The sequence below is a fragment of the Rhyacophila brunnea genome, unplaced genomic scaffold, assembly GCF_057557595.1.
Source record: "Rhyacophila brunnea isolate RB1 unplaced genomic scaffold, BYU_Rbru_1.0 scaffold_12, whole genome shotgun sequence".
In the NCBI taxonomy this organism is placed as follows: Eukaryota; Metazoa; Arthropoda; class Insecta; order Trichoptera; family Rhyacophilidae; genus Rhyacophila; species Rhyacophila brunnea.
This window is the reverse complement of record NW_028232774.1, coordinates 26,270,917-26,284,174: the sequence shown is the minus strand read 5'-3', so window position 1 is coordinate 26,284,174 and position 13,258 is coordinate 26,270,917. Positions and strand designations below refer to the sequence as shown.

At 33.7% G+C, this 13,258-nt stretch overlaps 2 protein-coding genes across 3 annotated transcripts in view; one reads left to right on the top strand and one right to left on the bottom strand.

The window, feature by feature from the left end:
• Positions 1–128: 128 nt before the first annotated feature.
• On the top strand, positions 129–10,851 carry lsn (vacuolar-sorting protein SNF8). Its single transcript, XM_085961101.1, has 4 exons — positions 129–492; positions 4,067–4,268; positions 5,481–5,627; positions 9,600–10,851. The coding sequence occupies exons 1-4, from the start codon at positions 225–227 to the stop codon at positions 9,730–9,732; spliced, it is 750 nt and encodes a 249-aa protein (XP_085817227.1). The 5' UTR covers positions 129–224; the 3' UTR covers positions 9,733–10,851.
• The window catches only part of LOC147078000 (uncharacterized), a 29,143-nt gene continuing 18,973 nt past the window's right edge, over positions 3,089–13,258 (bottom strand). The window contains exons 11-12 of one of the 2 annotated variants that reach the window (XM_085961083.1): positions 12,731–12,838; positions 3,089–3,122 (exon numbers count right to left, since the gene is read on the bottom strand). In XM_085961083.1, coding sequence (XP_085817209.1) covers positions 3,119–3,122; positions 12,731–12,838 — 112 coding nt within the window. In that variant the 3' untranslated portion in view covers positions 3,089–3,118. Of the gene's footprint in view, positions 3,123–10,760; positions 12,839–13,258 lie in introns of those variants that run through there. The other variant, XM_085961082.1, reaches the window with a different exon arrangement.

Sequence of the window (13,258 nt, the reverse complement as noted above, 5' to 3'; positions counted from 1 at the left end):
CTACTATTACTCTTATAGGGTTGACGCTCGTATATGTATGATTGTCAAAGTTTATTATATTTTGGTCTATTCTTTATAGCAACATTATTTCGTGACAATGTAGCCAACACAATGTAACTAATTTCTCCGAAATTGACAGGTGACAAATTGTGACAGTTCTTTTCATAATAAAGAAATTTATATTATAGTAATTTACAACAAAGGTGAAATAAAATAATTTTAAAATGCGTCGACGAGCAGGAGTTGGTGCTATACACAAACAAAAATTAGAACAAGAAAAATATAAAGAAAAGGGAACTGAAATCCAAGAAAATCAATTTCAGCAAATGTCTAAACAGCTCGAAGTATTCCGCGAAAATCTTGAGGAATTTGCCGCACACCATAAGAATGAAATAAGAAAAAATGCACAATTTCGAAGACAATTTCAGGAAATGTGTGCGGCAATCGGTGTTGATCCTTTGGCGTCGGGGAAAGGGTTTTGGTCAGTCTTAGGTGAGTGGCAAATGTGGTGTAGCGCAATTTGTATTCTAACGTCGATGAAAATTTATAAGTTAGTGTGCACTATTTATGGTCAATCTTGTATATTGTCTTCATCCAGGTTAATTTAAATATCTAATTTCGTTTCAAGAAAATGGCACTGTGATCATGATTAGATTCTATAAGTAAATACGATCTACATGTAGATCCAAAATAACCTAATAATTATGTTTCGTTTGGCGTAGATATTATTTTCTCTTTAGGTATTTCCTGCATGAACGAAATTTATTATTATTAAAGATAGGTAAGGTGGGTAGGATTTATGATGGATAGGAAGGGAATTGGATGGGAAGTATATAGGCAGGTGCGCCTGAGTATGGAGCGTGGAGATGGGATAGGAGTGCGGTAAAACATGAGACTTGGGGAAGTGGGTGGTTTGACATTACCTCTAAAACCTCAGTTACCTGTCCGGTTACTTCACTCATTCATGTACTTTCTGTAATAATAAAAGACATATAAATGCAATTATAAATATCTCGGTTTTGACCGCCACTCTATGAAATGCATAGAGACAATAGTGATAAAAGGTACTTCAAATAAAACGCGTGTAAAGAATTTTAACAGATGTATAATTAATATATAAAATTTACTACCGGGTGAAAGTGTATAAAGGTGTAAATTAATCAAATCAATTACGAGCTTCTAACGTAGTATAATATTCAGACAATTTAGAATACAAATAAAATGCTAGTTCGGTGGACCGTAACGTAATGAAATAATATAACAAATACCACATAACAAATATGCTCTCAGCCCATCGCCGTCCTCGAACGTGTCGGGACCATGGGCTTCCTTCGATCTCCTGGTCTGGGGGGGGACGTCCTTCGGATGGCCATCATCATCGTCTCCAAAACGTCAGGGAATCAAAGCCATGTGCCCCTGGTCCGAGGCTCGTAAATCAGCGAGACGTCTGCTTCGTTCGAACGATCAAAACTGAGATATTTATAATTGCATTTATATGTATTTTATTATTACAGAAAGTACACGAATGAGTGAAGTAACCGGACAGGAGGTTTTAGAGGTAATGTCAAACCACCCACGACCCTGCACTTCCCCAAGTCTCATGTTCTACCGCACTTCTATCCCATCTCCACGCTCTATACACAAGCGCATCTGCCTATATACTTCCCATCCAATTCCCTTCCTATCCATCATAAATCCTACCCACCTTACCTATCTTTACCTTCTTTCATATATGACATTTGGCGCCCCACGTTGGGCGCCAAATTGTCACGTAACTTTCGTGTACGGGGTTTATAAGGCCTATGAAAGGGTCAAGAATATAAGTAACAAGGCCGGCTAGCAAATATAAGAGACCTCTACCCCAGGCCGTGGGTCTTTTGAGTTCCAACGGCCGTTCTGAAATTTCACTCCTCCGGAACATCCGCTCACAAAACGAAACATATATCAAGTATCAAAAGCTAATGCTGGTAATGGGCGCCAGCTCCTAGATCTGAAAAGATAATGATTTGGGAGACTAGAAGCAAAATAAAAGATAAGGTTAATTTCAACAAAAGAAGTTACATTGTCGCAATAAGTTTGACAGCTGGGTTTACAGGTTATGACAAAAGAATCTACGCGACGGATCAAACACTATCTAGCGAGAAACAGGGTACTCTGACAATCTTGCGGAAGGGTTTAATAAATAATTGGACAAAATGGAACGAATACAGCTTACGGTTATCCGAGTTTCCGAGGCGATTCAATGATTCACAAGACAATGATTCGTCTGGCCATTTTGTTCACGTCGGAATGCCATTTCTAATTTGAGCGGACCGAAATTGCGATATGCCCACTATGCACGTCCGTCCTCGATTGTGGTCACACACGTAAGCCTCGTGTCACCAGACTCTCTTCTTCTTAATCGTTTCTTTAATTGCTTTCTGCACAATTCGCCAATCACGCACAGAACAACAATCTCATATCCGTCGCAAGCCGTCATCTTGCCTGGCCCCTCCATTCTTGTGTTGCCAGCGTTCAGACTTATAATCGCTTAGTGTGTCAGGTTGTAAAATGACAATATGTAAACAGAAATAAAATTATGTATACTGTTTAGTGTTATTTTGAAATCCATAAACATCTAAAATCCAAAATTTTATCTTGGAATACAAAACCACCAGATATGGATAAAAATTTCATCAGTTTCTTTATCTTTTTATCGTGCCATCCAGACCTGCACTCGTACCAATCACAGAGGTTCTTAAGCCATGAAATGTGACATCGTCCTCTGCTACGTTTACCGTTGATTATTCCTTGGATGACAAGTTAGAGAATGGTGTACTTTTGTCATCTCATAATGTGGCCGAGGTACTGTAGTTTTCTGGTTTTCGATTGAGTCTTCTCCTGGTGTAGCGACCATTCCTCCATACCATAGAAAAAGAGTTAGTAATATGACGATTTTTGCTTCATCATCAGCGATAAATCTGAAAACGGTCAGCTCATTTTTGAATGAAAGATTCTGAGATTGATATTTGGAGCAAAAAATGAAGTGGGACTGAGATTTTTCCGATGTCGTCTGGTGAAGGAGTGTTGGTAGGCCCAAGTTGTGTCGGTTGTATGCAATGACATTAATATGGACGAATCATCTGGAAAAGAAAATGACACTCACTTTATTGTCGGGTCTGCCGAATGGCATAATCTGTTCTAACGCCATTACAATAAAGGTGATATTGCTATAAATTCCTGATGCTTTTTGTTGGATCTGCCGAATGGTTCGGTTCGAACGGGTTCGCTCAAATGAACATTGACATTAGAAACACTGCTCTAACGCCATTACAATAAAGGTCATATTGCTATAAATTCCCGATGCGTGATATCGCATAATGGAAATTGCGTGATGTCTACCTATACATGCGAATTTACTTGCTAGCTACTGTATTCAGTGCGTCGTCCATTAATAATGTCATTAGTTGTATGGCATGGCCAATACGAAACTGTAAACTTCGATGGTAGTGATAGTTATTGTTATTACTTTGGATGCAACAATATTTTTATGAGACTTCAAGACAAGTTAGTAAGTCTCGAAATCATGTTATGGAGTAATTGCAATTTGAAGTTTGACATGCCCTCTAAAATCAGACATAATGTTACTTTCTTTGTGCTTTATGTGCATTTTCTAAATACATATTTATATATAGACACATAATCCGTTGTTAACTCTAAATACTTAAATTATCGACTTACCAATTTTTGGCAGTAACCCCACGATGATAAACTGTTTCGAAAATCTTCATTTATTTTGAACAGGTTACCGCATTGCATTTGCGGATAATTAATAACTAGCACTACCATAGTAATTCAGTGCCACGGCCTGAATATAGTCGACATTGGTCATGACCCAGAACGGTAATATTGGTTTGGAGGAGGATTGCAGAAGATAGACCTGACTGGGGTAGACGACTTGAGGAGGTCAACCATTGCCCAACCCGGGCTGTTGTGCCACAAGTGATGTCATGATGACTTTTATTAAAATAATCATTGGTCTCTTTAATTAATTCTTTGATAGTCTAATTACTTGTCATCGTTACAGGAATTGGAGATTTCTACTATGAATTGGGCGTGCAAATAGTGGAAGTGTGTCTAGCAACAAATCATAAGAATGGTGGCCTCATAAGCCTGGATGAACTCCGCAGCAGGTTAATAGCCGCCCGAGGCAAAGGAAAACAGCACCAAGAAATAACTCTAGATGATTTATTGGCTGCCGTCAAAAAACTAAGAATATTCGGAAACGGGTATGTATCTTTCAAATTAACGCGTTACGCCCCCATTTTTTATTGAAAATGTCACTAGAATGTGTACATTTAAAAAAATATTGGCGTTTATTTCAGCTCGATCGGAGGTCAAATAGCAAAGTTAGATGCAAATAATTGTGTTATTAGAATCGCTAATCGGCAGGTTGGCGCAGGCGACACAGTGCTGCTACATTAGATCGGAATGCTTCACTCACGGACAATAATTGTATGTAGTGGCATCAAGAGTGGAGAGTAGTAAAAATCTATATATTTTGGCACCATATGGAAAAGCAACAAAAATATTGTATATCGAAAAGCCCTAGAATGATTTTTGAATTTGAAATCTGCAGTACTTTCATAATGAACGCTCTAAAATTATGACAATGGGTGAAAATTTTATTTGTTGTATCCGAAGCCTGTTATATCGAGGTTTTACTGTATTTCGAATGAACAATCACAAATATCGTACAAAGTCAGTACATCACAAAGTCATACGTACATAATAACGAAACATCAAAACAGGCTGCCATCTTTCAAAGCGCAAACATACATCATGTGAATTTTGGCGAAGGTTGGAGGTAGGCTGTTAAGATCTGCCATAAATGGTGCATACTAAACTTTGTCAGTCATATGTATTTGTTTTCAATGAAATAGATAGTGTTGGTTAGTTTTTAAAATTCAATTAACCCCTACGAAAACCAAGCCATAATAGATAGATAATAGTCTAAAAATACTTGTCTATCTATAAAATATCTAAAATTATGCAATTAAATCATACATAACTTTGAATATGAAGGGTTAATGAATTTAAAAATGAACCAACAGTATGTGTAATATGCAACGAATACAAATAAGTATGAATGAAAAAGTGTGCACAATTTTGTCATATCGCCCAGTATATTACGGCAGGGGTTTAATTGATTTTTAAAAATTAACCAATACCATCTGTAAATAATTGTGGTCTTAGTTCAATAAAAACAAAAACGTATGACTGACAAAGTTTAGCGTGCACTATTCATGTCGGATCTTAACAGCCTACCTCCACCCTTCGCTACTGCAGCCACAATAAAATCACTAAAAAGGGGAATTACCATGAAGTGTAATAATACAATAAGTTGATAAGACTACCTCTAGTTATAGTCATCATTGATTTGGTACCGCTTAAACAAAATGTATCAATGAGAATATAATAATGTACTCGTTTCATTACAGTTTTAGCGTAGTACCTGTCGGAAAAGGAAAATGGTTGGTGCAGTCGATTCCCGGAGAACTAAATATGGATCACACAGCGGTATTACGTCAAGCAACAATCTCAAATAAAGCTTTTGTTTCTACCGGAATTCTACAAACGGACTTGGGGTATTTGTTTTTATTAGTTACACAAAGTTTCAGATAATTAAAAAGTGATGTTACAGGCTGCCCGGTACTGCTGCTCATGAAAGCAAATAATGTGGTGACTTGCTGTTTCGTAGTGAATTTAATATTAGATAAAAGTAGAATATTATCGTTATTAACATGCAAGCAGTAATAATGGCAAATGCTACATTAAGGTGATGTCTCTAGGTAAAGTTGTTATCGAAAAATAGCTAGAAAAGTTTATTAATCGGTAAATATATATTCAAAAGTAATGAGAAAAATAAAATAAAAAATTAAGATGTATCGTGGAGTTCTATATACCAAAAATACGTGTCAAATTCGGTACATTTCTATCGGGTGGTAAGAATGAATGACATAAGATTTATTATCAAAATTACGATAAAAATGTACGTAAATCTATTACCTAGGGAAACGCTAAACGTTAATTGGAATTTATTATATCCTTATATCTTTTTTTTCAAATTTAAAAAACATCGATTTAGAGGTTAGAAAGCATGCAATTAAAATCGAAACATCTCGGTTCAGACTTAATTTATCGCAAAAAACGATTAGCGTTTCTATTAAAAATATTATTTAATAATTTTTAGGCTAGTTATTTAAATTTAATCTTGTATTTTTGTATATGAACGAATCGATTGTAAATAAAATGAATATTTGACAAGACTTTATCGACATATGCTGCTAACGCGGAAATAAATCGAACTATTTTTGAAACAGTACTTGCATAGATTAAAAAATACATACACACACACATACATTGAAAATAAAGGTTCGCCAGGTACGAAGACAAAAACTGTGTTAATTCTGCTGTCAATAATTTTTGTTTGCGATATTGGAGCATATGTCAATGGACTACATATATCAACCTCCACTTTCTGAAATAGTGTTGTGTAATTATTTCAGATATTTATTACTGTTTTGACGTACCTACCTTTTATAAAGCGATTTTAAAATAAATATAGTTTCATAATAATATAAAGAAAGCATACGAGCGAAAATGCCTAAGATACTTCTGACACACATCAAATTTAATCTTTGTCTAGTAACTGTACAATTTATCCATATTTATGTTAAGTGTTTAAAATGTTATAAGTAAAAAAAAAATCGTCTATTCACGTGGTAGTCGCGAAAATTATGAACAATATACAATGTTAAAAATAATAAGAATTGTTAAAATTTCTAGTCACAATATTATTCAAAGACAAATTAACCCGATCAAAACAGCCTCGACAAACTTCCACTTCACTAACTTTTGTTCTATATGTTTATCCTGGATACAGCGGCAAACACATTTTGAAAATAGCCGATATACTGGATTATTTGTTAGTTTGGGTTAGTTTAAGTTAGATTAGGTAATCCTAACAAATAATCCAGTATATAGGCTATTTTCAAAATGTCTTTGCCGCTGTATCCAGGATAACCGACTTGTACCCTAATTTTAATTACATACATACTATTGTACTATATTTGGGCCATCAAACGTTCATTCCTGTCTACGGCCTTAAAATTATTATCTACGTGCCTATATAACTGTATGCCGTCCTGTCAAAAAGTGGAGGTTGATAATTTAGTATGTAGAAAATAGAAGTTATTATTAGTCTCCATAAAATATAGGGTAAACAATTCAGTGAATGAACACATAAGAGGTGAATTTGAAAATAAATTAAATTAAAAACGATTAAATGAACTAAGAAAATTATAACAATAGGTAGGTACAATAAATTGTGTATAACCGTGGTATTACTAATTTTATGCCGTGATGCTTTGATAGTTGAACTTTTCATAATATTTGGATCACTATTTAGTTGCTCATTTATCTGCTACATCATAAAGTCGTAAATATTGTTTTTTTATGAAGCAATCATAAATACAAAAAATTAAGATCTACTTTTCAATCATAGTAGATACCTAGGAATATGGTATAGGTGTTGATAATTTTTAATTATTTATTCGAGATCTTCAGGGAATTACAAAAGTCCACACCTAGAAACCACTGGGCCAATAAGGTTTCTTTTTATATCTCCAAATCCATTTCACTTACACATTTATAGGTAAAATAAATAAAACTATCTTTTATTTTATCTTGCACTGTTCTTTAAAATCGACATTAGATTTTTTCAAAGAAATAACGTTCTGTCTTTTTCTTAGAATATTATGTAATCAGTGGTGCACTTACTTCAAATTCTAATTTTTTTTCTTACGTTTTACAATTTTTTTTTTAATTTGTCACTTATTTTGTCCTTGGGTTTGCTTATCAAGATTTGTTCGCATGTTTATTTACGTTTTTTCTTACCTCCAACTTCTTTTTTATTCAATTCGTTGCGTGTCTTACTTTATTCTTATCTCAGATATAGTTAGTTAGTTAATACAAACCGTCCACTCTGTGGAGGCCCATATGAACCCATTAGGATCGGACATGGTTGAAACGAAATGAATTGGGATGTCTATATAATATCGACATTGTCATAATTATAACTACAGTCGAACTCGGTTATTACAATTTCGGACATAGCGAGATCTCGGATGTAATGAGGAAACAGTCGTTGACATTTGGTATATGATTTTCTCCGTACATTTTTATTCACTGTTATAACGAGATACTTATCGGATATACCGAGCTAAAATACTGGTAATGTGTTGATCGTTTAAAGACATTTCGACCCTAAGCAATAAAATCCGATCGGACAGGATGCCGCCGGGGACAGATTACGTTTATGACACTAGTTAAGTGTCTAATTGTTGTTTTCGCCGACAATAAAAATACCTATTCTCTGATATAACGAGTACCGCTTATAACGAGCACATTCAGCCGGTCCAACCTTCCTAGTAATAACCAAGTACAACTGTATATTCCTTATTTTGTTTAATAATAATTCGAATGGCATTTGTTTTGCTATTCATTTCATATCATTCTTTTATTCCACCTCTAGTAGAAATTCGATGTAATTGTCAATTGTACAAGATTAAACTCAATCTTATAAACATTTGTACTTAAATGTTCATTTACTACTATAAATGAATTTTACCGTAGAAAAATATTTATATTAATTCGTATTGACAACGTAAAAAAATCTGGTTCATTGACTGGACAGGATACCCTTGTATTGCCACTGTAAAAAAAACTACGGTAAACAAAATGTAAAAATCATAAACACTTTAAATCAAATCAAATAGATATGTTAGAATTGTAAATATTTTATGGGGAAAATATTAATTGTAAATATTTTTACATAGGTAAGTAAATATATAATAAATTTAAATGCATTTTTATCAAGCTTATGATTTTTAATATCTGGCGACACACAATATTTTATTTTATATTTTATCGCCATCTGGTTGCGATCGACGAAAGTTTTTAGTAACACATTTTTAGAAATTCATGGTAGATGCCTGTAGATGCCTTTAGATGGCGTTGAAGTCACATTTGATCGTAAATTGAGGCAAAGAATTCGCCTTAATGTCTCAATAAACAGGGCCTACGGAGTTAGTTACTGTGCAATCTATCCGTGTTATCATTTTTACAATGAGAATTTATTTTCGCCTAGTCTCTCCCGTGGGCTTGTAAACCAGCTCTCCGAAGAGTTTCAGAGAGGCGCTGAGGTATCAATAGAAATAATGTTGGAATATTAGTTGTGACATAAAATGTTACGTATAAATGTAAAATTCGGAGAGATCCTGAAACCGTTTAGTAATTAATACTTTGATTTAAATCTACAAAAGCCGATTGCCAAAAATTAACGCTATTTAGAAAGGGTTTCAGAGAGAATTGTAAAAACTACTAGTTAATTTCGTAGCACTTAGGACGCATATAGCTCAGTTGGTAAACCACATGGGTTGGAATCCCGCTGGGTGTTATATTGCTTTGATTTTTCTAGTATATATACATTTCTCTGAGGATCAAATTATGTATGTTTAATAAATATATGATTAATTGATGTTTTGTCTTTTTTACAGATGGGAAGAGGCTAGAGCCCAGAAAGCTCTACATCACATGGTGAAAGAAGGTCTGGCGTGGATGGATACTCAAGATCCAGCTGAACAACTATTTTGGTTTCCCAGTATGTTCGCAGCATGTGTGTCAGCATAAATTTCACCACAGTGACGATCAATATAGTAGAAACTCAGGTTATAAAGATTTGATGGAAAAACATTGTTATTTTTGATTGGTACTTCGTAACTGAGGGCCTCAAGTCACTTGAATCCGGGGAAGTCTTCTCAACAACTTAGCTATGCATCTTTCAGTACTCAGTAACACTGGTACTGATGACCTATCCTGTGGCACTTATTTGTTCTGTCCAATTTGATAAGAGCTCTTCCACGTTCTCTGACTTCTCTGTTTGTAAATGTTGTTAGATAAATCTGAGTTTTTTAATCTGCAAGTGTAGTGGTAAAAAAACAAAGTCTGCCATGGATGTTAAGAGAATGGCAATTTATAGTGAAGGACGAATCTCGTTTATAGTTGTCACATTTTGGTTACCATAATCGAATTTCTACTATAAAGATAACTGAAGTATGTAATAAGAAATATAAATATTTATTTATCTGCTTTCTACTTTATTGTTAACCCTAAAATATTAGTTGTTTTCATACTGTACCTATGCTAAATTCAAAACGAAGTTTATTTTTGACTTTCACATGTTTTTAAGTAACTCCATTATTATGATACCTCATAACCCGTTTACACGTGCATGAATTTACTGCTGGCAATATGTATTATCGCAGCAATACATAATAATAAAATGCAAGTGTAAACACGTATTATTGTTGCAAGATAGTGGCGAACGTGACAGAAAAAATACAAAATGCAGAGCATTTTGACGTTTTCCATCTGTCCAACCTGTCATATGGCACCACACGATAACAAATGCATTCGCTTATGCTTGAAGAATGAAATTGTCAAGACAGTCAGCGCGTGTGTAAACAGTTATTGTCGCGATAGTTTAACACGTTATTGTTGTCTGTAAATCCATGCATGTGTATACAGGCGTTATTACTTTGGATGATCATTTTCAGTGGATAGTGAGAATCATAGCTTATTAGCAGTACCTATGGATACTACCAAATAATTAAATGCTAATGTGTTTTTACAGTTAAATCATAATAAAAAAATATTTTATATTAGAAGTTATATTCTTCTTCACTTGTTTATTTCACAGCTATACAAATGGAAACCTTACCTCTACGTCACAATATCACAGAATTATTTAAAAAATAAAAAAATTTCGATATAATCAGGTACATAATAATTTTACATAATATTATTGTACGTGGAATTTACCAAACAGCACACAAGTAAAATGGCATTTAATTTGAAAAAAGAACTAAAGATATTTCATTTACAGACCTACAGACTTATCTGTAGAATGGCCAAAAATGGAACTACAAACTACCATAGGACGCCATTTTGAAAATTTTATTTGAATGTCAGATTTTGTCCAGTTACGAGTCTTCATTGGGTAGTTTTCGACAGTAGCTCCTCCATCCCATTCTTCAGATAAGTTTGTAGGTCTGTAAGTTAATAGACAATTTAATAGATTGTCTCATAGATATTTTTCATTAAAGTTTATTTTCTTTTATTGCATCTACTGCATTATCTTACAGATTTTATTGAATATAAAATTCAATATTCACAATATCTTCAAGTTATTGTTGACTCTCATTCCACCGTACGTCACATAAGATTTGGATATTAGCATTTATCACTAATTATATCTACTAGCTGAGCCAGCTGGCTCTCGCCAGTCTGTCTCGCTAGGTCTTGCAGACAGCTTGGCATCCTAATGACATGGTGTTGGATTTGAATACAATTATTGTGAATAATGCATAGACGACGCCATAGTTTTCTCTTGTCACTGCCAATACAAATTTGAGGTCATCCGCGTAGTTTAGTCTGGAGTTTGGCCTTCAGAATGTTGCCTGATACCACCTCAGGCTGCTAGGTCTAGCAAAACAGCTGGCAATCACCGATTGCTACCACTGACATATTGATATAATATGTGTATAGGTAATATGAATGTTTCATTGAATCACGTGCATTTAAATATGATATGATTGTAAAAAATCTTTGGTACCACTATTTGATGATGCGACCACCTCGTCTGCCCTTAGAAAAACATCACTGTGATTTGAGTGGGCCTTTAGTAGATATACATAAAATGTCTGTCAATACGAGACATTAATATATGAGGTAAACTAAACCTGAAATAATTTTGTAGATAAGAAATAAGGTTAGAGGTTTCAAAGTAATGGTTTCTTGATTCTGATTCTGTGAGTACTTTTCCATCGTATGTATGTATTCATAAAATATCAAATCCGACTCTGTTTGTTTGTTATAGAATTAAACCAAAGGTTGATTGCAAAATCGGTTGTGAGTATTGTCACTATTTTTAACAAGATTTTTTATTAATATTCTATTTGCAGTCCTATATTATATGCTTCACGATTTTTTGCAATTATCTCAAAATAGCAGATTATGGAAGTTTCCGACTTTGATACTAACAGCTTCAAATAATATCGACTATAGAAAGGGAAAAGGACGTACTCCACACAAATCAAATTTTACAGGAGGCACGATAATGTTTGTTATGGTTTTCGGTCAAAGTTAAAATACAAAATAGAAAACTGTGAAGTGCATGAAAATTAATAATTAGGTTTTTATATTCCTAATCTGATATTAATTATTGAGTTAATTAAAGAAAAACCAACAAAAATGATGGTAAAGTCGTTTTTCCACAAAATTCCCAGCAGTATTTGCAGCTTACATTCTTTGGACACAATGTGTATTTAGTTATGTACAACGTTATTATCCAATAAAACCCATTTTGAAAAAACGGAAGGTTACATCCTTCTTCCTTTCTACAGTCAATATGTTAGTCCAATGATAAATAATTTTTATTTGACTTTAATCTACATTTGGCACACATCTTCGTTTTACACTTACGTAATCTAGAAATTCTTTTAATTGCAGAGAATTATTTTTTAATAATTTACCAGTCGTAAGTAAAATTTATACAGGAATACACATAATTATTCACTAGCTATTTCCTAAGCTGACAGAATCCGAATGTCTAAATTTTTTATCATACTTTAAACGAATCTTATAGTTTTCTTTCCGTAGGCGTCGATTATCCAGACACAACTCTTCCAGTCTATTCTGCAGTTTACCAGTAATGTCTCTCATGCTCTCTTTCCATCTGTAAAGATAAAATTTCACATTCAAATACCATTTTTTAAATATACACACTCAAACAACCAAATGCAGTAGAGATACTGAATTAACATAAATATAATGTATTAACAGGTACATATTATTATATATAACTATTGAATTGAATTACTATTGGAACCAGTCTACAGCTTTTTTTATAAAAGTACTCTCTCAGTAATCCGCCACCCCAAAAACCAGACAAGTGTCCAATTAGTGAAAGCGGTGGATTATAGTGCATACATACAAAATATGGTAAAAATTAAAACAGGTAGGTATTTCGTAAAAATAGTTTTTTGGGAAATTTGTACTAGCAAATTACGGTTTTATTTATAATCAAAATCAAGTATTTACTAAATTATACATATTTATTAACTAAATATTATACAGTAAATCACTTGACACAACC